Raw genomic sequence first — 25,707 nt, 5'->3', positions numbered from 1 at the left:
GAATGCTATAATTTAATGCTCATCTGCATGTCGGTAGTTGGCTTGTATTAATAAGCTGCTGTGCGTTTTGTCTGCAGATGAGTTTCTTCAATAAATACACGATGATATGGGCGGATGCATTTCACAGCCAATGTGTGACTTCATTCGGGTGAAGCGAGTCTTGGACACACTGCACCGAGACGGTGTCGCGCAGTTCAGGTCCCGCGTGAGAGCACGAAAGGCAAGACGCAGAGTCCCTGCAGTGACGCCACTCTCCCCAGCCCCCCGGCTTCCAGCTCTGCAGCGGTGGTGGGGTGATCTCAAATTGTATCAAAGTGCGAAAAATGCCTGCGACGCAGGTCTCCAAACCGATGCACTGATCTTTAGTGGGAAGAATACATTCCTGGAATCCCTGGTTTCAGTTCGGATTGGCTGTGTTGCATATCTATAAAGGGACGAGAAATTAGGGACGTACTGATCAGTATGTTCCCAGATATAAAGGAATAAAAATGTAAATAGGTCTTGCTCAGTGGACTACACTATAATTACCCACAATGCTTAGGTGTCTTGTGAGGTTCATTAAGAAGTAACACACGGTAACTAACCAGCACACGAGACCCAGAGTTTAGTAAATGATTCCTTACTTACTGATGAATGGGTCAGAGGATGAGGAAAATCCAGTCCATCACAACGTCACTGTTTCGTGCACACTTGTAAGGATGGGGTGAAAAGGGCTGTGTGGCTTCTGACGATGCCCGAAGATGATATTTTGTGGAGAGAAGAATGGTGTTTGTCATTGGTGGGGATAGATTTAACAGTTGACTTTGTGAGAATACAAGATTATTTTAATATCCTGCTCACACAAAGGCTGTCCTCAGTTGTGGCTGTGATTGCTGCAGACATGTGACTGCTGGAGATACAGCTGTGGGCCAGATGTTCCTGGAGATTCAGTGTCAAAGAGCCGCATCACTCCTCTAGGCAGGTGGCGTTCTCCGTCGTCGCGGTCTTATTACTGCCCGGTATGTGTGTCATGCATGTCAGATTCCCCCCCACACACATTGCCCCATGCGTTTCCAGATTTTATTTACCCCTCGCTCTTCTCAAGATATAGGGAAGGCAGTAATGTATGTGACTGATAATGAGAAAATAGTAGGGGGATTCTGCTGTGGGCCTAGGTTTTGATCATCTCCACCCCCACAGCTTTTCCCCGTTGTTGTTTTGACAATGTCAAGGCCAGAGTTGATTAAAGAGAGCTGTTCTCAATGGAAGCCCTGTGCTCGGGGCTTCTAAGGGTGTGGCAGACAGTGTGCTGTTTGTGTTAAGAACAGGTATTTGTCCTGGAAGCTAGTTTCTTTTTTTTTTCTTTTTTTTTTTTAGCCAATTAAAAAAAGAACAAAGAGACAGCAGTTTTTGGGAGATATTACTTTGGAGAACCAAGATAAGAAGGTGTCTTCCCTCTTGCATTTGTGGGAACGGGCACAGACGAAGTCTCCAACCACAGGAGCAGTTTGTCTTGATGAGAAGGACCTCTGTTCTGTACCAGAGGCTAGAGGACAGGCCAGGGCAAAGCCTGGATATTCTGACCAGCGTTCCTCCCAAGGTGTCGCAGATACTACTCATGTTTAATATGGATCTTTCTATCTTTTAGCATGTTGTCTGTCCTTTCTTTGATCCACTCCACGGTGATATGTGTTCAATATATCCACCTTCTCCCTGCAGCAGTCGAGAAGGGTCCAGTCTTTATCCCCGAGACGTTTTCCTGCATCCTTTGCTGCCCTGACCCATGAGTCTGAAGACCCTTCTGGAAATCTGTATGATTTTCTGAGCACATTTCCAGGAACAGAACATCCCTTTCATTTTGGGGGCTAATGTTTTACTAGAAAGGAAACCAAAGTTCAGTTCCACGTCCTCCAGAAATAAAATGTACAGGAGTGAAATAGTGATTTTCATGGCACTGGATACACTTGTCCTGGAGAGGGAGAAAAACATTTCTGCTCTAGTTGCTGAAACAAACCATTGTATTGATACCACATGTACTGTAAGTGCCAGTGATAAATCTGGTGAATCAGAGTTGGTGGAAACAATTGAAGATCAAGGAGTGGTTTGCTTGGATAGATACTGTATGACTAACCTTTGACAAAGTGAATCAAGTGAATTTATGGAAATAAAGCACATTTGGCAGTGGTTTCTAAAATTTCTTAAAACACTGCATTTTATTGTACCTACAAATGTGCAGAACTGGAGTAGTGATATAAATTCTGTTAAACGTGTATAGTCTATGAAGATATGTTATGTGGTATTCTACCTTCTAAAGTAGTCGGAAGGACATTTCTTTATTGCACTGGTAAGCCACAGTGCTTTGGAAACTACTTGCTGTGTTTAATGCGTGTTTATAAGGCTAGGCTGTCTCTGGGCATGTCATCAGTCTGGACGAAAGTGTAGGTTGTGCTTGGTGAAGGTCTCTGCAAAGGCCTGGATTAAGTGCTGATGTCGGTGTGGGCATGATTTACTTCACGACAGTATGCACACGATTGTAGTGTACGCTGGCACAGCTTGGCTTTGCTGGAAAATGTGAAGTACAGTTAAACTGATAAAGTCCAAGCTCATGTAATTCAGCTTGGCACTACAGTCACATGGATGAACAAGCTTGTCAGACAAGGTATCGTACCCATTGACGTCACAAGCTAGTTGTAATACTGACAGCATACATTCCTAATTGGAGCTAGGAAACTGATTAAAATAATGCTATGTACTGTAGACAATTGGAGCTAAAATGGTTTTGAAACTATCGTCTCAGATTGAACGTGAGGTACCAGTTAAGTGGCTTTTTTTGTCCCCTTTGACTTTGAACATTTTTGTTTGTTGTGAAATGCATCTGGGGAAAAATAGATTATTTATTGAATCCTTAAGGGAATTGTTTCCCCACGCTGTCCAGCACCTCTGGGTCACAGGAGCCTGTGCCATTACTGAGTTCATCCAGTGAAAACCAGAGAAGAGGTAAAGCTATACATGGATTTCCAAAAAAGTAGACTTAGGAGCCAGTTGCCTGTGAGGTTTTCCGGGTTTCGGTAAACGCTGTATCCAGATAGGAGTTCACATTGGGACTTAAAGAAGCTTAACAATCAGTGATCGTTACTTTCATATTGGTGAGGCGCTTCAAATAAAGTTGTAAAATCAGTCAGGTTTTTCCTGCTGGAAATTCTTCCATTTATAAATCCACTAAAATGGCACGTTTGCTCTTCCTCAGGAATGAATCCAATCTAGTTTTTGAGCATGTCAGCATTTTGTCGTAAATAGCCACTGGTACGATCCTCTTCCGTTTTTCTTCAGTTTCCCCTCCTGTATGTGCAACACAAAATCCCCGGACTAAGTGCTGGAATTGAGATTGTACGGGAGGTGTTGTATACCGTGTATCCAAGTTTAAGCTTACATAAAATACTTTAGGCCAAATGGATAACTGTCTGCAAGGACTTTTTTTAAAAACTGGATTTGCCAGCTGATTGGAACAGAAATTGAAATGACCACTATGAATGCTGCTGCTTTTCTTGAAGTTGTGTAATAATTCTTCAGTATTGTGAAGAAAGCGTTTCGCAGCTGCCTTGGCCCTGAGCTGGGGGAGGGTCGCTCTGCTCCGTGGAGATTCCCGACTGACCTAAGACCTAGCAATGGCCACCCTTCAGTGAAAAACACCCAGTGAATAAATGACTGCTCTGCGCTGTCCATTTTGCTTCATACTTGTTTGGCAGTTAAATTCTGACTGCGTCTCATCACACAATAAATAACATTCCATTGCAATGCATCAACCAGTAGTGCTCTACATTGCACAACATTTTTGATTGTTTGTTTCTGTGTGCCGATTACTGTAATGTAAAACCTGTGACCTTATTTAATGAATTTAATGGTTACGGCAATGTAATATCTAGATTAAGAGTGCCCTCTGCTGGTTTCACGAGTGTCTGGTTCTTAACATGCAACATGGCTAGACTGTTTTTTTAAATGCCAAGAAGAGGTTGTGCAGTTATAATTTTGTTGAAGTGAAGTACACATTCCCGATTCACTATCAGAAGCGTTTAGATTTGGACTGTCAATCGGTTCCCTATGACTACAGCATCGTTCCGGTAGGAAGCTACTGAGTAATGAGATACTGAACGGAAGAGCTGTTTTACAAATCCACTTCACAGTCTGAAAGATCTCGATTATTGTATGTAATTATCTGTTCGGAGAAGGCTTGGGAGGATCAGGTCTATAACTCTCCCCTTTATTTCTCAAGCTGCCTTGTGCTCTTTTCCTTCAGAGGACGTACTGACGAAAGATGCAGGGGAGTGTGCGATATGCCTGGAGGAGCTGGTCCAAGGAGACACCATCGCTCGCCTGACCTGTCTGTGCATCTACCACAAGGGGTGAGGACAGGCGGTCTGTTCATATTCCCCGTCTCGCTCGGGCTCGCTCTGGAAATCTGGGGCCAAACCCGTTGGTTTAGTAGAAAGGTTCGCTCTGTTCACACCTAATTGTTTACTATATTTTCACTACTGCATGCTGCAGTTTCAGAGTTAGAAAATATTTTGTTTTCTCCAGTATATTTGTCTATTTTTTAAAAATTATTTTGACCAATTTATGTCTAGGAGTGCACGCTGTTTGTGAGTTACATTATGATTTTTCTTGTCTCCCCTAGCTGTATAGATGAATGGTTCGAGGTGAACAGGTCGTGTCCAGAACACCCTTCAGATTAAAGAATTTACTTTTTGCACAGGTAAAGGCTCAGTATTATTACAGCATGCTGTTTGTATGTTGCTTCTTGCGTGCGTGAATAGTTCTGTAGGCATTGATATTGTGAGATACTACTTGAATAAATAAAATGTCCATTTAATGCTGTGTTTATTTTTAGTTACCTTGGTTAAATATTGTAAGCTGGCAATTTGATTAAAGTTTTCAACTGTAAGTACTGTAGTTCTGAAGCAGAACCTATTCCTGGAACCGAATTCATGGTTATGAAACATGGAAAATGATCCTGGTTAAAGGAAAAATATAAACTTAAAACATCGTCTTTTTCATGTAGGTTTCCGACTCCCCTCTTAAGGAAAGAGGTCTGCTCTGAGACGAGCAGACTGCAGAGCTCATTTTGTTCATGAAGATGCCAGTACCATTGCCAGCGCCTGCCTCTGGCTGGACGGAACGCACACGGATCCTCACCTCCCAGAAAAACAGCATCCTCCCCTCTTTGAGCCAGTTGTCACAGCACTTTGGTGTGCCAAAACAGTAAATCAGTCTTCAGGGATTCAGATTTGTATATTTATGCATTTGTTTGCACACATTTGTTGTCTGTATAAAAGACTTCAAGGATTTAAAATTCTTTCCACAGACGCACAGTGATATTTTATAGGTTGCTGTCATGGCGGGCTTTTACCTTAAATTTCACTTTTTTAAAACAAAACAAAATCTTCCTTCCAGACTGTGCGACACGTGTTTTGTTATGGCTGATCAAAGTTATTCCTCATCGTCAGATCAGAATGGAGTCGCTCCTGATCCTTGAGAAATGCAGATCAGTAATAACTTTGTGGGATTTTGCTGATAAAAATGAGCCACCCCACCTTAATATGTACATATCATCTGTGTGCTTTGTGGATATACAGAAGTCTGCACTCTCACTCTTCTGTATCTCCAAGCACACTTTGCAAACACTCTGACACTCCTATGCAGCTCAAATGCATTATACTCTGCCCTGTTGTTCACTGATGTTCAAGTGCTAGGGGAAAGTTCAGTAGCTTCCTCTCTGCCTTTCAAGGGCACAGTCTTCTCCATGAGGCGGAGGAAGATGGTTCTCCACTCTTTTCCAGTGCTTTATCAGACAACGGATCCAAATCCTCTGCTTGCTGGGCTGATTTAATCGGCTGGCTGATTGTACGATGGGACAGCTCTTCATTTTGGAGCCACCTCCTTTCTAACTGTATACCAGTGCCTTCTCAGTCAGACCGAAGGGGCCGGTCGCTGCCGAAGAGCCCCATTCCATGGAAAAGGTCAGGATGCTACAGGCCGAGGAGGCTGAAACCCCGCGCGTCCGTCAGGTCTGGCTTGGGTGGTGGGTGGGTTAGATTTCAGGGCCACGTCCCTTGTGAGCAGTGCGGCCACTATGAATGTGGCTGAGCATTTTCGACACGACAAACGTTGGGCTGCAGCCACCTGGGCCAGACCCTGCAGAAAGTGTGTGTCTCTTGCAGCTGGGGGAGGAGGAGGCGAACTTTGCTGTGTGCTTTCTTTAGGTCTTTCGGCTGCTTCAGGGGTGGGAGCAGCAAAGTAACCTGAATGCGTAGAGAAAGCTGATGCTCTTGATGTATGCCTGGAATGTTGGTCGTCGTAGAGGGTAGCATTATTAGTTTGGGACATGAAGCTCAGCTGATCCTGAACTAAATCCAGGGATAAGTACAGGGATAATTGTACATATTCTTGCCTCTATATTGCTAATAACATCATTCTTACTGTTGTTCTTAATCATCTTTTAATGTCGAAATTACGTAATGTCTGTACATTTTGCACAACCACACAATTATGAGTAATTTCTGGCTGCAGAGGTGCTCCTTTCTAAAAATATCCGTGCTAAAGAAAATTGAGGTTTATGTGCACACGCAGTTGAATATTGATTAGAGAAGATGATGTCCTGCTTTACAAAGTGCATAATTAGTGTGTACGCGTCCTCTAGGATTTTCTTGAGAACAATGGCACACTGAATTCAATCGCAGTGGAGACCTGCCTTAGTGAACCTGTTCAGTGTCTGTGCCATGCTCTGTGCTCCTTAGAATAGGCTTTCAGATTACTGCCATAGAAGGAAACTTTAATTAAAAAACTTACTTTGCTGTCACAGAGAAAAAGTTCAGTTCATACCTTCGAAATGTGTTCAGATCATACTTCTGACATGACACCGGCGTGCACATAAGAAATGAGGAAAGAAAAAGATTGTGCATTAAAAACAGCACAAAGAGTTGTAAGTCCTTTAAATGATTCAGAAACGTATTTCTGTGGAGTGCTTTCTCCCCTTTAAGCTCATCTGTAAAATACTGTAGAAGGTGCAGGAGCAACAGCCTGTGCTTTTTCATGGGTCTGTTTGCAAAGGCCTGAAGTTGTTTTTCTCTCGGGTTTGATCCTGCTTGAGAGCCACGATCTGTGCAGCATCTCTGTGAATGTGAGTGAATTGTTCACACACCCAGCGTGCTGAATGACAGCATGCAAAATCAAAAAAACAAGGGACGCTACTGGCCATTCACGAGCTGTAAGTCTGTAGCTCACTGGGAGTTCAGCTGTGGTCCTAATGCTTTAGATGTGACTGTCTTCCGTCAAACAATTTCAATATGAAGGTACAGTGGTGAAAGTCTGGTTTGAATTGAAAATGTGGCAGTTTTCATCCACTAATTTGCCAATGGATAAGCTTCAGCAGCAACTGCAGTACCAGCAAAACAAATGTAACACATTCACACATTACATTCCTCCTCCCTTAAACATCCCAGTCTTGTTGCAGTTTACTGGGGATGATTGCAGCCCGTATCAGCTTTCAGCTAAAACTGGAGGCCTTCCGAGTACTTTGCTGTATCAACCCTTCTGAAGCCATTGAAGTGCTGTGATATGCCAAGCAAAGCCCATTCGGTGTTAATCTGAAAGTAATTCACAAATGGTAAAAATAAAGAGTTAATGGCTGGTAAGGACGCAGTGAATGTCACTAAAGCTTTGGAACCTGTAAGATGCTGGGATGCGAGACATCTTTATTGCTTAACGTTTCTAATAAGAGTAAGGAGACATGCTATTCCAGACCATTGGTTGTCAAAGGGATTGACAAGATGATATTAAACACGATACCAAAAAAGGCTGAAATAAACAACTTCTTGAAGTTTATGGGATTCTGATTTCTAGCTTGCACTATTGTATCGTCAGAGACACTGATATTTTTAACAGTCCACCAATCTCAAAAGAAATAGTGTTGTAATATCAAAGTGAAACCGACATAAGATCAACATCTTATACTTGTGATTTACGTTTTTTTTTTATATAGAGAGAACAGTTAATTTACGAGGTGTTTAGAAAAATTGATGCCAGATTTTTGTCTTCTCACTGCATAAGAATGAGAATTCATGTTTTAAAAACGAGCAGCCCAGCTGTTCTGTCTCGCATAGAAAGGCTTGCAGTCAGGTTAAACGGAGGCAACGTTACCAGCTACAGCCAGACTCCCTTGTGTCTTTTCACTGTCTTCACCTGAGGGCCAGTCCCATTTCCCCGCAGTGCCAAGGGGATTTTCATTTCATCTTGTGAAGCCAGTGATTTATGTCACAACTCTACTAGGGTATTGGCCGAAAGCCTGCTGGACATGAGTCCAGTGATGCCATGAAATTCTCAGTGAAGATTCTGACCTGCTCCAGAGAAACATTGTCATATTTCATTAATGTTATAAATATATTATATTAATAATTTATAAATTAATTTTTGAAAGAAGATACTAGAGAGTAATACTTTAGGACTGGACAGGGGCACTCCTGGCTTGTTCTGTAAGGTTGTTTAGTTCTGCTTTAATAGATCGAAAAGGGGTCATCCAAGAACCTTTGCTGGAATTTATCAAGGTTACAATCATTTTACTTTTTTCCCCCCAGTAAATACTTATTTTTTCAATGTTTTTCATCATTGTTAATTGTAAATATTTTTATTTGCTGCTTATGCTAAAATTGCCATACCTGAGCCCACGTGAATACAGTTTGCGAAAGGCGAGCTTCCAATTAACAGTGTATTCACCACACAGAAAAACAGAATAAATGCAGGTTGTGTGAGTAATTAAAAGCTATGGGGCTTTAAAACATGAACTCCTTTTATTAACATTATATTCATAGGTAATGCAACACATTTTACTGATTTGATACAAAACAATGAGTGACACCAGCTGGATAATTCAAAACAAATTAAGGCAAATACTGTGTCTTTCTGTAATCAAGAAGAAGTGTTAAATGCTCTGTCACCAATTTGGAGCAGCTGACATGAAATAAGCTCTTGTACATTTTGTAATTAAACCGGTTGAAAGAGAATATTCTGGTTATGTAGCACTGTGGTACTTCTTCGACAAGCTGATGATCATGGTATATTTTTTTAATGATTTAAGGGTGTATGTGTAATAACATTCCATTCATGTAAAATATGTACATAAATGTGAAATAAAATCTTTTCAAGCACCTTTCACCTTGAATGTATTTTTAGTGGAACAGATGAGTAAGAAAAAAAAAACATTTAACACAAAATACGGATTTTCTCCGTTTCATTTTGAGACTAAGGGACTTACTTGACCTTCTGCTTAGTCAACCTGTCACATACTTCTGTCCCTGATGTTGTTGTATTGTTGACAGGTGCGAAACCAGGTTTCTATATCGCACCTTCAAAAGACAGCGGTCACTGCGAAGCCGCGGCCCTGGATCAGTGGGTCCGAGTCTGCAGTAAAGCAGCATGTGGACGGCAGATCCAGAAAGGTTTTACTACGGAAGTGACTTTGAAAGCAACAGGTTAGAACTGTACGTGCAAGACTGGTCTTTCCTGCTGTCCCAGAATGCTGCTTCATGATTGCTGCTGATGTTTAATGGTTCAATGGAACACAAAGGGGGCGTTGCTGTATACGAGGACGTGATGTGTCAGTGTGATTGCGCAAGGACTAGGAGCTCTTCGGCTTGACGCCCATCCCACCCTTCTCGTCCAAAATCAATGCCCCCCCCCCAGTCACAAGATAAAAGACTGATGACAACACAGGCTGCTACTATTGAATTTCAAATCAAGAGTGTACACAGAACGTCTCGAAAGTTTCCTCTTCCCCGCAATTAAACAAAACATACAGGGACTTTAGGGACAGGGAGGGACACAGTGTAGTGGATTAGATTTTTATTTTCCTTTGTCTGAAAAGTGAAAGAAAATGTTGACAGAGAACAACACTGTGGAGACAAAAGTTCTCGGCCTTCTGCGACTGTCCAGGGTCAGTCTTTGTGGACATGGCCTGTTTCTCGCAGAGCTGCTTTCCGCTCTGCTGCCTGCTGAAGGGGAACGCTGGGCAAGTCCTGCATAAGAAACCACCACCTTCACGCTAACAGCAACCAGACTTTTTTCATCACAGTAGGGCATAGAGGTGGCTTGGGCTTACATGCATCAAAATGTCTTTTTGACTAGATATCTATGCCGATTCTCAACTCCCTTAACAAATTTAAAAACTCGAAACAAATACTGGGCGCCTGATATTTTAAGAAATCATTACCTGAGCCTGGAATTGTTCTCTTGCAGAACAATACCTCTTGAGCAATTAACAAACTTATTTAAAATGTAAGCAACAGTGGTCAATGCCTTGCCAATTAAAACAGGCTGTTGTGTACCATTATAAACTCATTGATGAGCCGTAAAATTAAAATTCTCATTGACAAGACCTTTAATCGGTAAACATTTAAAATAACGAGCTCAAAGTGCTACAAAGCTCTGCAATGCAGTTTTACTGCAGTTTAGTGCCTCGGACTAGGAGTAAGAACTGTTACACCACAATACAAAGTGTCACAGAAGGGAATAAGGGAGTGCACATTTATCACACAGATGCGAAACACTTCCTTGCACTGCTACCAAGATGGCCAGATAATTCCTGTTCTAACAAACGTACAAATGATCTAACATGGCTGAAAACAACAGGTTGCATTCAACTGTTTTAAGCAACTTTTAAGCAGTAGCATGAAGGTTACAAAAAGAAATCGTCTGAGGGATAGTGACGAAATCTACCCCCTAATGGTTTTTTTAATCCATTTCTTTTGGGGAAAGTGTCTTCCCAAAGCTGCCACAGCATGAGGCACAGCCTGCGCCACTGCAACAGCACTCCGGAACGACCCAGCCCACTGCGGCCCTTCCACGGTATCTATTAATACCACATGTGCTTTGACTACGCAATCAAACCAGGCTCACGCGGTGAGGTGAGGTCACGTCACCGGGCCGGGTCTTCGTCAGCAGAACATCAGCCGCGGCTCGTGGCCGAAAGCCGCTTCTTCCTCTTTGGAAAGGAGGTTTGCTTTCAGGCTGTTACGAAAGAAGCAGGAAGATGAGAAGAGGGAACTGAGCCGCCCTGCACGATCTGCGCTGTAGCAGGGGGGCAACAGGTGGCCTTGGCCGTCTTTACAACTTCTCTGGCCTGGGTTCCAGCTGAACCTGCGGCGGGCCTGCCTCTGCACGCAAGGCCAGGCGATTTAACAGTTTTCACTCCAGCGCGACAAGCGGAGACGCATGTCTAAATCTTACCAGATCTCCTTAAGCGATCCGTTCTGAGGCAGAGCGTCCGCTAGCAGTTTTGCCCCTTTAGCTGTGATCTTGTTTTCGATTAACCTGGAAACAGAGATATTGACAGACGTCCATCTTGAAAACGAACAGATGACAGAGTACAAGATGACAGTGTGTAAGGAAACATATTTCCAGGGTAACACGATATGTGACCTGAAAGTAATATTAACTATTCCAATTATTTTATCAATTTTACTACACCACAAATAGTTCCAAATTTTACAAATTACATTGTACAATTTTACAATTACACTTGTTTATATTTTTTGCATTTGTTTTTAATATTGAGTATAAGCTATATAAGATCTCTTTTGATGTGCTAGACAGGAAATTGGTTATAAGGGTTTTGGAAAAATATATCAACTGCTTTTCAATTATGGCAAGTAACACATGGCAAGTATCTTGTGATTTCATAATTAGATTCTCATCTGAAACCAGCCTCCTAACAACAGTATCCAACAGCGTGACAGCTGCTAGCTACATCTGGACAAAAACTGATCTCCTGGAGAAACAATAAGGGTACCGTCTTCAAGTGTGCCAAGGCTAATTACAGCACCAGCACAAATAATATTAAATTCCCAAAATCGACTGAGCGGGGAAATTAAAAGTATAAAATGAAACATATCTGATCACATACTGTACATGAACAATAATCTCCATTGCAATCGAATGACCCAAAGCTCAATTACAGATACAGCAAAAAGAAGAATGACCATTTCAAATGCCTGCAAAGTGCTGTATTACCCTACATGTCTTAAAAAAAGCCTTCTTGAGCAACACAAAATATCACATCATTACTCATACTTCCTTTTTGAGCCTGGAACAAGAGGCTAGCTCACTCACAGACTGCAGGCCTGTATGTTGGCTGGGCCCTTTGAAGTTGCACTTACCACAGATGGGTTAACCCAGCGTTGACTCGGACTGTTTCTGCAAAGCATCCAGCAACTTCATCATTGAACTCATTCTGAACCAGCCTGAGGGACAAAGAGCCACAGGAAACTCTTCTTTGACCACAGAAGTCAAACTTCCCTAAGGTTCTTTTTGCAGGGAAATGTGTGATTTACAGTTGTTCATCACAGGTGTACTGAAAATGAGAACCTCCTTAAAACATAGGTAAATTGTACTGCACATTTAATTGCACTATGCAGGAGTTCAATAAGCTGGACAAAAGTCTGGAGGATTCAGGAAAATTAACTCAAACTCATTCACTAGAACAAAATTATCTGGAAAAAATAGTATGCTAATTAGTAGTGACTTTGTACTGTTTCTATCTTTGCCTCAAAACACATGAATCTGCAATCAGATTTGTAACTAGAGAAAAGGTGTGTATTTTACCAAAAAATATGGACAGATGTGTTCTCTCTCAGTGCAGCAGCCAGACTCTTTCCTCCTTCAGTGGAGATGCCGTTGGCAGAGAGGCTTCAAGACAAAATAAGAAACATTTTAGACAGGTGCTTATCTGGGCTAAATAACCTGCCAACATTACATTTAAGAGGAGGTCTCTTAAGGGTCTGTTTTATTTCTGCAAATGACCAACCAGAGCACACATGGAAACGTTTGCGACGTTCATGTCACAACACCTGTATTCCTCCGTAAATGCAACCTGTTAAAAGTGGCTAGTGTTTCAGAAGAGATCTATATTTTTACACAAGGATGTTAAGAAATTCTATCATCATACATCTGTAGACACTCTGGGGGCTCAAACAGTAAAGCCAGTCTAGACATCGCCAGTTGAGGACTGTCCCCTTAGACAACTCCAGCCCCAATTCCCCACGCAGCAGGACGAGACAAAAGGCCTGATGCAGTTGGCGGCACAATGGCAACCACTACAACTGTCCAGTCAGCCGCCGGCATGACCGGCTCTCGGTGAGAGCTGCAGCTCGCCTCCGACCACTGCTCGCTCCCCTGCGGACTCTGTGCGACCAGCCACGGGGGACAGCGCCAGCAGCTCTTCGAGCGGACGTGGGCAAAGTGGAAAAATTCCGGAGATTCAGATGCCAAAAATCAAGCAAACGGGCAGTGGTGAGGTCCAGAGTATCACGGAAAAAAATCTCAAATTATTCTTTACGAAATATAGTGTTGTAGACTGCTACCTCACACACTTCCAACACGACGATTCCGTCACCAGCCTGTTCTATCTATTATCTGCCCTTTCCTATAGCCTGCCTTCAGGAAATACAGACGCTTCTGTAATTCGAGCACATGTTCTAAACCAGCTCAGACAGCACTGCAGTCCAGAGCAGCTTCTCGAGACGCTCAGATGCTCCTACCTGAGGTTTGTCAGACTGGGGTGATTCTTCAGGGCTTCGGCAAAGGCCTTCGCTCCTTCGTCCCCGATGGTGTTTCCCCACATCCTACCGACATGGAAGAACAGCACAGGTCATGGTCATACCTGAGGAGGCCGGAACGGGTTCGAAGTCCATGTGGTTTCTAAACGCGCAGTAAGTCTTACCCAACTTCAAAGATAGTTCTGCTTTTCTGAATTGCATCGGCCAAGTATCTTCCACCTTTGCTCGTAATCTTGTTGCACCCGATTCTGAGAAACAAAAATTCAATTTTTTACCACAGGAAAAGAAAGTTTTAACAGTGTTTACAGAAATCCAGAAATCTAGGAATCCTTCTGAAATGGTAAAGTGCCATTTTTCTCCTGGTTAGCCACACGTTAATCAGAGTTTGAACAAGCCACGCACAATGTGCTTGAAGCCTGGCTTTCCTCAAGAAACAGCTGGATAAGATCCTTAGATCAATTAGCTACTAACTACCAAACGGGCTGGGTGGCCTTCCTTTCATTTGTAACCATTTCTTCCTATTTCTTATGTATCAAAAGAAGAAACATGAGGACCAAATACAATATGTAGTTACTTTTTGCAACAGAAAAAAGGCCAGCAAGTATTCAAGCTGGGTGGCCTGAGCTCTATCCAATCTTGTACAACAAGGACGACATGCAGTACACACGGAAATCCACATAATACAAATCGTGTTACCAAAGGAAAACTTCTAATGTATGGGACCTACTTTACAGTTCTGAGACTTGGGCATTCTTCAATGATCTGAGCAACCAGTTTGGCTCCAACATCAGTTAACTGATTCTTGTACAGTCTGAAACGAAGCAGAATTAGATCAAATACTATCAAGTACCAACAGAGCGTCTTAACTGATATGGGGGGCAGTTCCTCCAAATGACTGACATCCTGCCAGAAGAGGACTTCCTGCATCTAAGTCAGTCCATGCATGGATTAGCAGATAATACTTTATACTGATCGGGAAGACTGAACAGTTTCATACCCACTTTTAAAATCCAGACAGGATGTGATTAAGGATGCATTAACTTAAACATTACTCATTTAATTGGCAAAACATTTTTACAAACTACTTACCCCAGCACCCTGATTATCTTGTACTTTATCAGTTCTTCCGCTAGGACTTCCATACTGCAATCTGTGATCTGATTGACAGACAATCTGAAAAGCACAAACATCTTAATACACCAAAAAATAACTTTTACTTAGGAAAACAGAGTTACAAAGTTACTAATCACGATACTTGCCAGACACCCTCCAAGTTCACTTCAAAACACATTTTACTTCATCTTCGTAAACAAACCCACCAACCAACAACAGTTTCGCTGTATATCCCTTACCTTATTACTGTCAGTTTATGGAAACATGCCTTCAGCTCTTTCACACCATAGTCACTGACATTGTTGTTGTCCAGGTCAACACCGATATGTTTCTTGTAATGGTGCAGAACAAAGTTCAGTGCACTGCAATCTGCCGAGTAGATATTGCAGAAAGTCAGCTTGATGTGACTAGCTGAGATTCCACTGGCAGTGAGTTTGGCGATCTCTTCACTCTGGGTCTCATAAATGCATCTTAACATCCAAATGAAGTTGGGCATAACGTGTATTTTGCTCCCTTCCTCCTCAGACTTGAACCGAGGCACATTTTTCAAGTGAGCTTTCACGCTGTCAGATAAATAGGACTTAAGGACTTCTCGTTTCTTCTTCAATGACTTTGGGGACACCAGGTGCTCCAACAGGCTGACATTTGACTTGGACAGAAGTCCACACAGGAACAGGTTAGTGAACTGCAAATGCTCGTTGTCCTGGAAGGGATCTTTCGTAGAAGGTTTGGAGCCTCCAAGGCAGGTGCAAAAATGTGTCGTTTTTCTATATTCGCATTCAGTAAAGAATTTCAGAATACCCACAGAGCCTATGTTTTCATCCTGCACCAGCAAAAAAGCTGCAAAAAAAGACTGAAGGGTGACATGAAGAAACTCAAAGGTTGACAGGTTCCCACTGCCATCATAGTGACTGGCAGGCCTCAGAAATCCCAGCTGCAGCTCCTTCTCCGTCAGGCCGCAGGACGACACCTCATCGTGATTGAACATGAAGCCAGTTTTCTCCATGCCAAGATTGGCCAGCTTGCCGAAAGCCATCAGAGTCTCCCTCCCGGTCCTGAAAGTATCGGCTTGACACCTGCTGCTTTTCTTCAGCAAGCTGGGGCTGGAGGGGCGACTGAGGAACACCTCCGCCATGAGCATGAACACGTTGGTCAGGGTGATGTAGACGTTGGGCAGCTCAAAATCGTCATAAATGGACTGGAAGTGTTTGAAGCTTTTGAAGATAATCCAGCAGAACAAGGGCACAGAGCACAAGCTGCAGAGATGAGGGTTGGCGTCCAGCTGGGTATTAACTAAAGCCTGATAATCCCTCTCTTGGAAGTGCAGAGCAGTGTACCTCCGCAGGCTCTCTGGGGAAAACCCTTTAAGAAGGACCTTCTTCCTGACCACCTTGTTCTGGATCTCCGTGCCTGTGCGCGCTGTCAAAACCTTCCTGCAGCCCTTCAGCAGCCTCCCACTGAGCAGGTTCATGAGCAGCAGGAGTGGGTGGGTCTTCTCCTCGGGTGAGCAGACCTCTGGAATGTTCCTCGTGTCAATGTCGGCGTGGATCTCGTCAAAGCCATCAAAGGTGAAGAGCACGGTCTCCGGATGCAGCACGACGTACCGGAAAACCTCCTCGTCCGGATCCTGGTCCGGGTAGCAGTTGTACTTGAAGAGGAGGTCCTTCAAGGAAATCTCATCGGTCTCCTTGAAGGCGCTGAACATCCTGCACCGGAACTTAAAGAAGAATTTCGCCTGGATGTTCAGCTGCCTCGTGGACCACAAATTCTGCAGCTTCTGCAGCAGGATGGACTTCCCTACACCAGCATCTCCCAGGACCAAGATGGTCTCTGCAAGCTGGTTGAAGACCCCCCAGTCACTGAACAGCTGTTCTAGGCCGTCCAGGTGACCCAAGTTCTCATTGCGCTCGTTCAGCAGCTCCATCACGGTGTCCGTGTACATCTCATCCAGCAGCGTCTCCTCTTTCTGTGCGTAGGAGGTGATGAACTTGGTGTCCTGTTCCAGCTCATGGCGAAGCTTCTTGCAGTACTTGCTTACTAAAGAAATTAACCAAAAAAACTTAAACTCCATCAATCCAAACATAAACGTGAACTGAAAACTCTACTTCTAGGTGTTGAAGCAGGTATCTACAAGCTGGACATTGCTGGAACTTGGTAAAAGAAATGGGAAGGAATCTTAGCCGAGACAAAAAAATATTTTTCTCAACCCAGGTCCAGACAGAGACAGACCTAGTGCTAGAAAGTTGCCCTTGAGCCAGTAAGAAAAGAGCGTTAATCCTAAAGAGAGGGAAACAAGTATCTTTAACTTCCACACCTTAGATATCAAATACTGCTGTCCAACCTGCTCCCGCTCACTGAACATGTATGTCTAGTTACTTCTACCACCACAGTTCATTTTCACCTTTAATTAAACCACGACCACCTTAAATGTGTATTCAACACACATTCGAAATGATAAGGAAACTAACTTCCTTAACTTTTGTTGTTTAGTTATAAGGTTCCCCAATCAAAGAATTCAACTGTTTTCAGTTGCCAATTATCAATCTTAGTCCTGATGCAGGGGCAGCTACAAACAGCCAGTGTGCTCCGTATTACAGCCAGCTCGAAAACTAGACATAGGATTCCTGCAGGCACTGTAAATTATTCAATTGCAAACACAAACCAAAAATCTCAACATCTAATTAAGTGTTCCTTTATTAGTTACCCTAATATTTACCTGGATCAGTGTTGACCACTGGTAGTTCCTTAACAGAGTCAGAGGGTTGATACTGAATCTCTTTAAACCAAGGCCTTAGGTCTATATAGGCATCATAGGCCTCATGCAGAACATGCACAAAGTACTGAGACGCCTCTTCTCCTTTGCTCTGCACCAATTCCAAAATTTTACGAACCTGGCAAGACATGAATTGAGTTTTAATTAACAGTTAAATACAGGTATTTGTGAGAGTCATTGAGAAATCTGGACTAATGCGTTATTAAAAATGTATTTTCTGCCATATCTTTGAGGCTGAATTTAACATTTTCTCCGAGCACATGGGTTTAAAAACTATACATTCTCCACTCATAATCCAGAGCAGAATGTTTTTTTTTTCTACTGTATAGATACTGGCAGGTTTATTTTTACTGGAGATGCCCAATAAAATAAAATAAAATAAAATAAAAATCAGACAAACTGGCCTGAATGAGCAACATCATTTAAAATACAGGGGGTATCTGAAGCATGCATTAACTGGCTTGAATAGAAACTTAGTACTGTAATGCAAAGTCATGCGTTTCATGGTTTGTACCTTACATTTACGGATGGCATTAGAGATTAGAAAGAAAGCAGTAGCCTACCTGGTCGGTTTTAGTAGAGAAGCGCGATATAATCTCTGCATCTTCGGTGCAGAAGAAGCCACTGCTGAGCAGGTTGTCTAGGACGCACTGCGTGTTCTTAATATGACTGACAAGTGTCTCCCGGTGCACTGTGAGGAGTCTAATGGTATTCACGCCGTTACCGGGCCTCTCTGCAGCAGAGCAGTCCTGAGTTCCCATTTGTCAAAGACCATGTTTCGGGGGGCAGCGATTTTAAAACCGGGCGACGGCAGCTGTAACAACACGTGGAGAACAGTGACTACCTTAAGGGGGAAAACTGGATGTCAGCACCATGCGTCAGAATCGGAAAATTATTTTCACTGAGGTATTATTATAAAAGGGTGCAGCACTCGCTCGTGGTGTAACTGACAGATTGTTTTTGCTGCGTGAAATGAGTTTGATGTCCTCAATGGTTAAATCACTAGCCTAAACTCTTCCTTGTTTTAAGACCTGGACTTAAAGGACTCCAGGGCCCAAACAGAGACTAGTCCTTCAAACATTTCCGATAAGTTTCACCCGTTCTGCTGATACCCCTTTTAACCACAGAACTGCGTCCAGTGAGACAGGACGAAATACCACGCAGTTCAAGTGCGAATGGAAAACGAAACTGCTGGTCGCGTTGTGTTTTGATGCATTCAGTCAAAGCCTTTTTCCCCCCCTCACAATAATAATGGAATATTTAATAGTAATGTAAAAAATAGGCACTTACCGGATATCACGTAGACAAGGACCTATAACAACTAACTTCACTCAAGTGAGGAAGTGAAAACCCAGTTGTGATTATCAGCAGAATTTAGGAACACCTCCAGCTACATTACTCCGGCCCCCGCCTTAATCCGCCAGGCCGGCAGAAACAGTAGTAACCGAGACTTTAACGCTTCTTTGACCCTTTCTGCGTTACATACGTGACTTCGGCGACTCGCTCTTTGGCTGTCTCCAGATCTGCATTCGTCCGGACAAGGAAATGGCGATGTGGCGTATTAAGTATTTTAGGGAAAGTCGTCCACCACCGCCCCAAGAACAACACTACAGCCTGGTACACGTTCCTAACAAGCAAGCGAAAGTGAAATACGAAGGTCCTTAAATTGTGCCGTTACTGCTACTGGAGCTGTGCGCCGCAGGGAGTTTTTACAATTAGCAGGAGATATTTGGGATTAGGAAATAAAAACAATCTGGGGAGATAGTTTATAGAAAAATAAAGGGAAAAAAATAAACCACCTCCTTAAATATGTCAGGTAGTACTGAGATTAAAACTAAAACCCGCTGTACAGTATGTGACAAAAGGATTATTTCCTTTCCACGGGTGAGACAAACCTCGGGGTTAGTGACTAATTGCGATTTCGCTTGGTCTCCGCTAGATGGGAGACAAAGCTGATTTTCTCCTCTTTCTGAGGTTGTTCAGTAGGTCCCTGAAAACAATACATCTCGTCAACTGCAGAATGAGATTGTCGCTGATACTTATTGTACTGCATCCCACCGAGCGACAAGAATGAAAACAGATTAAAAAGTAGAATACTATGTGTATCCACATTACAATTGTATTTATATGAACCATTCTTGTAGAATGTTCTTGGTTTTCATGTAACAAATGCACATTTTCAGAACAATACAAGTTTTTTTTAATCTGATGGTTATTAAGTTATGATTTATCAATGTTTATTATTCCCACCAGATTGTGTTCATTTTTATTAATTAATTTTAGAGAAATATGTGCACAAAGTTAAATGTAGACTAAGCGAATACTACCTGACCTGTAGGTGGATTTGATAGCCAGGCAAGAAGCTATTTACAGGAATCTGAAATAAACAGAATCTTAAACATAAAAACCGCAAGATGTCAAGTGAATGGAAGTTGTCGACCAGGCTCTTCCGAGGGGAAAAACTAGTTCCTACAACTACTAGTTTTTACAACTAGTAAAAAACAGAGAAAAAGAGAAACTGAACATCGAACAAAATTTCTGCTTTTGCCGTTTTATTAAATTTTAAAAGGTGAAACAATCTCTCAGTTCTCCAACTGATCTAGCAATTTTTAACTGAATTATTAAAAGAGTGTGACATTTCTACAGGGAAATTGTGTCACAGGTATATTGTAGGCAGTACTGCACTGTAGTCTGCAGTAGCCAACTATGCAACCCGGCAATTTTAAGACAAGGAACAATTGTGCAATAGGTACAATTAAGGGACAAGAGGTTCACTTAAGAAAATAACAGTAAAAACTAAAATAATATACATGCACTATAGCAAAAACAGTAATGCAAAGGGGCTTGCATGTAAGTACACATTGTTTGTACTTAGTGCAATCAGCACGCTTTATTACCAGTTTAAGAATTAAAAGCATTGGTGGAACACAGAGTAAGTGCTGCTGAAGTACAGTATGGGGGTGAGAGGTCACAGGTGACATCTACAGAGATGCGTCTTCACTAGGTGCTGAAAGTGACTGGACAGCTGCAGTTCCCATGGCTGGTTCATTTCACCAGCATCTTTTTAAGACGAGTCCATGATGACAAGTTGGCTCTGGTGTTCAGTATACAGGAGGTCCTGGGTTTTCTGTTGGTAATAAAGTGGGAGCCCAGAAGTGTACATTGACGGTGCATCTCGAAGGAGTGAGCGCACAGCAAGTGCCCAGAACCTCCAGGTCAGAGCACTGAGCCATGGTGATGAGCGACACAAACTATTTCAGTGATTCCCTGATGTCATCCAGCACCGTGGCCCCGTCGTACGTATTGGTCTCCACGGAGTCCAGCATGTTGATGTAGTCGTCAGGCAGGCCGCTCTGTCTCGCTCCTGAGCACACAACCTTCCGAAAAACAGGAGTGAGTGGGTGAGGCAAAACAGGGTCAGACTATTAAACACTGATTCCCAGCGTCATCGCAAATTCTGTATCCCAAGATTTAATTTGGCTCATTGGCAAAAGTGCTCTCATTGCTATGGGGGGCCTGATTAGCCGTTAGCCAGGAATGTGCAGAATCTAACTGTCCTGAGTAACTGTCCGTGTAGACTTCTTCCAATCCAAAATTTCTAATGAACTCTAACTCACTTAAACTCTTAAATCACAGAAGTAGACTATGCTCTATGTGGAGTTTCCACAGTTCAATAAATTAAAAAAAGATTGTCAGCTTGTAATATGACTTCAGATTAAAAAAAAACATTATTAACATGCGAAGCAAACTGAGTGTAATGTTTTCATTTGGATGATAAAAAATAAAACAAGTTCTTGCAGTTGCAATTGGATTTTTCCAGATACAAGGCCTTAGTATAAACATACAGTAACACTATTTATTACACAAACAACATATGTCTTTATTGAAACAGATTTTAAATAATGTATTTATTTTTCTTTGGTGCATCCAATGGAGTCAGAAGAAAAAGATCCATCCTGAAAACCTCCTTTAGATTGGTTACTAGTGTGGTCTCTTACCTGCTTGTACTGCGGTGAGGTAAGGCAGATCTCAAAGTCATTCATCTGGTAGGAGCGACAAAGCAGCTCTCCTCCTTCTGCTTCCACCTTCACCTCAACAGGGCTGTACACCTGCAGACTGACCAGCTCCTGTCTCCAGAACAGACACACGCATGGCATAATGGCACCGTGTAAAGCTGTACTCGAATTCCTATCCTGCAAAGTGCACGCATTTGGCAGGTACTCGAAAGAGATTGACAGCAGTTGCGTTTGTCACATTCAACAGAACTGCATCGAATCTACTGTAGCTAAAGTCCTCTCACTTTTAGGAAAAGAGGTTATTAAAGAAATTTAAACTCTTGGTTTTTTGCAATGACTAGCAGAGAATATTGACCTTGACATCATGCCATGAGGACTAAAAACTAGCAAAACACAAGTGACCTGTTGCCTGTAAGTACTGCAAAATTATTCAAATGAATTACACTCCGCTGTGCCACAGAAACAAGTCCTGCCACATTTACACCTGAGAATGCATAAAAGGCTTCAAGGCTGAAAGAAACTGTAGAGAACACAGAGCTAAATAATAAACAAAGCTGAAAATATAAAGTATTGACTGACAGTAACAATATGTTATTTCTGAAACTTTCTTATTAACAATGTGGCTAACACGAAGTAGGGTGCTCTTATCAGGCAGAGTTAATAGACAATCTCCACTAGGAATGTGTTTTTAATAATTATTGACTACATATTTTTCTTGAAGACATTCGGTTTGTGATAGCGTTTACTGTATTTTAGGGGTACAAAAAAAAACACGTACTCATCTAAACTATGGAGATGGATAGTCCCGATTTTCCACACAGCTCCCCAGACTTCATCGCCTCGGCTTTCTTGAATAGTCGCCAGGCCTCCGTGCCACCTATTGTTTTCAGCCTCTTTCTTCAGTCCAAACTTTAACGCGTAGTTCTAGATCAAAGGAATCTCCATTAGTACAAGAGGAAGTCAGTGCAAGCGTTTCCACGGGAGCAACCACATAGCGGGAGCTTCGCAATGATGCCTGCACCCGCCGTGAAACACCTGGACCAGGACTTTGATTTTCAGACACACAGTCAAATATTTAGTAAAAAGGGAAATGGAAATAATACTGGAAAGGTGTCTGTACCACTTGCTCTTCTACACTGATTTTGTTTTTGGCTACAATAGTTATACAATAAAAATATGGAAGCCCGTTTACTTTATTTCTCGCAATTGCGACTTAAAATGTTAGAATTATGACTTAAAATCTCGTCAATTCGACTCCATTTCTCGTATTTACGACTTTATATCTCACAATTGCGACTTAAAATGTCAGAATTACGATTTGAAATCTCGTAATTCCGACTTTATTTCTCGTATTTACGACTTTATATCTCACAATTGCACCTTCATGTGACAATTTTGACATCACTTCTGGCGCCAGCAATGAACGTACAGTAGGTTGCTCATCTGGCACAATAAGCCCACTGTGGCGTTATACTTTTCTTGTGTCTCCTTTTGGAATGCTATGTTTAGCAATATAAACTGGAAATTGGTTTGGATAATTGTTGATAGATGCTGTCTTACAAATAAAGTTAAAGCAATTTCATTTAAGATCGTTCATAGATTTTATCCTGTTAAATTGACACTTTCTAGATTTAAACACGAACAAGATGACTTATGTGTATTTTGTAATAATGAGAAGGAATCTTTGTCACGTTTGTTGGTTAATTGCATTTATACAAAATTGTGTTTTGGATAGATCTGCAAAATGTTATTGTTAAACATTAAAAGGTAAATGTTAAATTTAAAGATTGTCATATTTTGTATTTGGATCTGATATGGATAAAGGATATGTTCTTATTATTAATCTGTTAATTATTTTGGCGAAATACTTCATCCACAAAAGTAAATGGTCTAATACTGCTCCCTCTATTAATGCTTTTAAAGTACAATTCCTTTTTTACTTAAGAATCAAAAGGCAAGACATACATAATGGAAATATGTAAAACGTACAAGTTTCAGCTTTTATAATTCCTCTGGATGTGAAGTGTCTATTTCTGTATCTTTTTTTCATATTCTGTCTCCTTTTTTGTATTTCTGGTGTTTAAATTAAAACTTTTTTTAAAAGCCCACCGTCCCACTATTCCATCATGGTACTATGGTGGCGGAAATGGGATTCCATAAAAACTACTGTAATTGATTTGATTTTTATCAGGGCACTTGACAAGACGTCTTCAGGCCTATAGACCCTATGATCCCGTACGATGTATGACTATAGTGTAACGGACCGGCCGACATACAGGTTGTACGATCTGGTTGCAGTGCGGTGACGGCACCGCCCTCCCCTGCGCACACAGGGATGCTGGCCGGCGGGGCTACAGAAGGTCTTTAGCTCAACTGGCAGGACCCGGGTTCGAGCCCATGCAGGGAGGCACGAACTAGGGTGGGAGCGGCGAGGGCACAAGCCCTAGAACCCGAATCCATTACAACAACAAAGGGACAGACAATGAAATGTGGGCATTTCGAAGTCGCAAATGTGAGACAAAAAGTCGTAATTCTGAGATAAAGAAGACGCAATTGCGAGACATGAAGTCGTAATTCTGAGATTTTAAGTCGTAATTGCGAGATATGAAGTCGTAATTCTGAGATTTTAAATCGCAATTGTGAGATATAAAGTCGCAATTGCGAAATATCATAGCGCGGTTTTTTTTTACTGCCTGGCGGAAACGGACTTTAATTTTTTTTTTACACGATGCAACAATTAAACAACAATTTACAACAGAACAGGGAAAGTGCAACTTTTGAGAATTTACCTTTAACCTGCCCTTGCAGAGAAATACTGCAGACGGGTTTTTTAGATGCAGTCTTTCTTTCAGCAAATTACTCCCGTAAGCAAAGTACAAGAAGTACCCGTTGTTTGTCATGACCCGATTAATAATAGCTTTTTCCACACTGCAGCATTAACGTCGACAAGGTCAAACAGTCGAACTTTTCAAAAACAATCACTGTAAAATACCTCTCCAACCGGCTGTCGAAGATAAATTATTAGTATTGCGGGCTTTGCGTGAACAATAAGTGCCAATAATCCTTTCTTTTTCCTTACAAACGGAAAAAGACGCACAGAAACTTATCCGCGCAACTACAGCACCTGAGATAATAGAGTGGATTTACTACCTGGTCTGTAGCCTAGACAGTATAGATATATTTTTGACCTGATACTCATTAATTAACCCTTGAAGGCCAACATCCAAACACGTTGCATTAAAAAAAAATCACGTTTCTTTTTGGGAACATAGAGGCAAACGCAATTTAATAGGGACGTCCACAGCGAGCCGTGGACACTGAATGGCAGTGTATGCAAATCTGGCAGCAGAGAAAATTTATTTCAAGCGATCCGACCCCTATACTTCAACCCCTCGAATCTGACCTAGACCTAGAAAGAGTTAATAAGAAGACAAGTGCCGGGTCGCAGGAAATCACACTGCAATACTTTTGGCCCAATGAGATCGCGCAATAGTGCCATGTCCATCCACCAATCAGCGACCCGCTTCTAACACTCGCTCCGTCGCCTCTGATGACGACACCACAACACGACGCGCCCCTGAACAAGCCGGCTGCCAGGAGAGTGAATCTCATCGCCATCCGTGGTAGCAAACACCGTGTGCGCGCCTCTGCATCTCTAATTAACCTCGAACACCTGTTTCCACAGCTGTGGCAGTAACTGAATAAATGCAAGCCAAGTGTACAGTTTGCTGGTTTCTTGTTTGTTTTCTTTTCCATTCAATTGCAATTTGCAGTCCTGCAGTTTAAGGGTAACATTTCGTTTACAAGAGTGAGCAAAAACTGAACTATCCTAACTACTATGGGTCTATGAATAATATATCTTGTTTCCTTAAGTACAACCGGAATAATGAGCTCGATAATCGTTCAATTTATTACTTTAAAGCTGACCTGGCTCTGGGGTGTCAGTTAAGCTGGTTTATCCAAAGACAACGGGGCTCTTTTTGTTACACGAGGTAAGTTATCCATGGTTTCTAATAACATCGGTATATACGTCTGTTTTTATCTCCCGTTATCCCTTTTATCTCTTGATTTATTCCACTTTACAGTTCTTTTGGTGTCCGAAGTACTGAAGATGTTTTGCATTCCATCTGTTGCAATATTGTCTTTTATTTTTAAATTATGGTCGGAACTCTAGAACTCCTATCCTACCTGTCCTTGTGGGGAAAAATCGATCCAACCACTCTCT

At 42.1% G+C, this 25,707-nt stretch overlaps 3 protein-coding genes across 8 annotated transcripts in view; 1 reads left to right on the top strand and 2 right to left on the bottom strand.

Moving 5' to 3' along the window:
* znrf2b (zinc and ring finger 2b) overlaps positions 1–9,183 on the top strand; it is a 46,635-nt gene extending 37,452 nt beyond the window's left edge. For 2 of the 4 annotated variants that reach the window (XM_088602123.1, XM_088602121.1), the window contains 3 exons: positions 4,274–4,379; positions 4,652–4,729; positions 5,036–9,183. In XM_088602123.1, coding sequence (XP_088458249.1) covers positions 4,274–4,379; positions 4,652–4,709 — 164 coding nt within the window. In that variant the 3' untranslated portion in view covers positions 4,710–4,729; positions 5,036–9,183. Of the gene's footprint in view, positions 1–4,273; positions 4,380–4,651; positions 4,730–5,035 lie in introns of those variants that run through there. The other 2 variants (XM_088602125.1, XM_088602124.1) reach the window with 1 other exon arrangement.
* Positions 9,184–9,855: 672 nt separating this feature from the next.
* On the bottom strand, positions 9,856–19,371 carry nod1 (nucleotide-binding oligomerization domain containing 1). 3 transcript variants are annotated; one of them, XM_088602116.1, is made up of 13 exons: positions 18,757–19,371; positions 18,030–18,280; positions 17,410–17,584; positions 14,933–16,730; positions 14,670–14,753; positions 14,308–14,391; positions 13,745–13,828; positions 13,563–13,646; positions 12,628–12,711; positions 12,183–12,266; positions 11,254–11,337; positions 10,924–11,034; positions 9,856–10,043 (listed from the first exon to the last, which is right to left on the bottom strand). In XM_088602116.1, the coding sequence occupies exons 2-12, from the start codon at positions 18,225–18,227 to the stop codon at positions 10,962–10,964; spliced, it is 2,832 nt and encodes a 943-aa protein (XP_088458242.1). In that variant the 5' UTR covers positions 18,228–18,280; positions 18,757–19,371; the 3' UTR covers positions 9,856–10,043; positions 10,924–10,961. The 3 variants fall into 3 exon arrangements, with proteins under 3 accessions (XP_088458242.1, XP_088458240.1, XP_088458241.1); XM_088602114.1 differs by having other exon boundaries at positions 9,856–11,034; XM_088602115.1 differs by having other exon boundaries at positions 9,856–11,034; positions 18,953–19,371.
* A 630-nt stretch (positions 19,372–20,001) lies between these two features.
* LOC148651596 (gamma-glutamylcyclotransferase-like) lies at positions 20,002–24,626 on the bottom strand. The gene is made up of 4 exons (XM_088602128.1): positions 24,272–24,626; positions 22,261–22,406; positions 21,465–21,597; positions 20,002–20,843 (listed from the first exon to the last, which is right to left on the bottom strand). The coding sequence occupies exons 1-4, from the start codon at positions 24,380–24,382 to the stop codon at positions 20,718–20,720; spliced, it is 516 nt and encodes a 171-aa protein (XP_088458254.1). The 5' UTR covers positions 24,383–24,626; the 3' UTR covers positions 20,002–20,717.
* Between the last annotated feature and the right edge of the window lie 1,081 nt (positions 24,627–25,707).

The sequence above is a fragment of the Lepisosteus platostomus genome, chromosome 12 (assembly GCF_059453375.1).
Source record: "Lepisosteus platostomus isolate fLepPlt1 chromosome 12, fLepPlt1.hap1, whole genome shotgun sequence".
Lineage (NCBI taxonomy): Eukaryota > Metazoa > Chordata > Actinopteri > Semionotiformes > Lepisosteidae > Lepisosteus > Lepisosteus platostomus.
Note: the sequence above shows the minus strand (reverse complement) of the source record. Positions and strands in the feature narration are given on the sequence as shown.

Bases quoted from the DNA above. Each gene is read 5' to 3' on its own strand.
- nod1 (XM_088602114.1), bottom strand. From the start codon at position 18,227: ATGGGAACTCAGGACTGCTCTGCTGCAGAGAGGCCCGGTAACGGCGTG. The intron at 14,392-14,669 runs GTAAGTAGTTTG...GCTTCGTTTCAG, and splicing joins AAGATAATCAGGGTGCTGGG to ACTGTACAAGAATCAGTTAA. The intron at 12,712-13,562 runs GTAGGAGCATCT...TTTGTCTTGAAG, and splicing joins CCCAGTCTGACAAACCTCAG to CCTCTCTGCCAACGGCATCT.
- LOC148651596 (XM_088602128.1), bottom strand. From the start codon at position 24,382: ATGACAAACAACGGGTACTTCTTGTACTTTGCTTACGGGAGTAATTTG. The intron at 22,407-24,271 runs GTAAATTCTCAA...CCTTTGATCTAG, and splicing joins TCTGCAAGGGCAGGTTAAAG to AACTACGCGTTAAAGTTTGG. The intron at 21,598-22,260 runs GTACGTGTTTTT...TCTGTTCTGGAG, and splicing joins CATCTCCATAGTTTAGATGA to ACAGGAGCTGGTCAGTCTGC.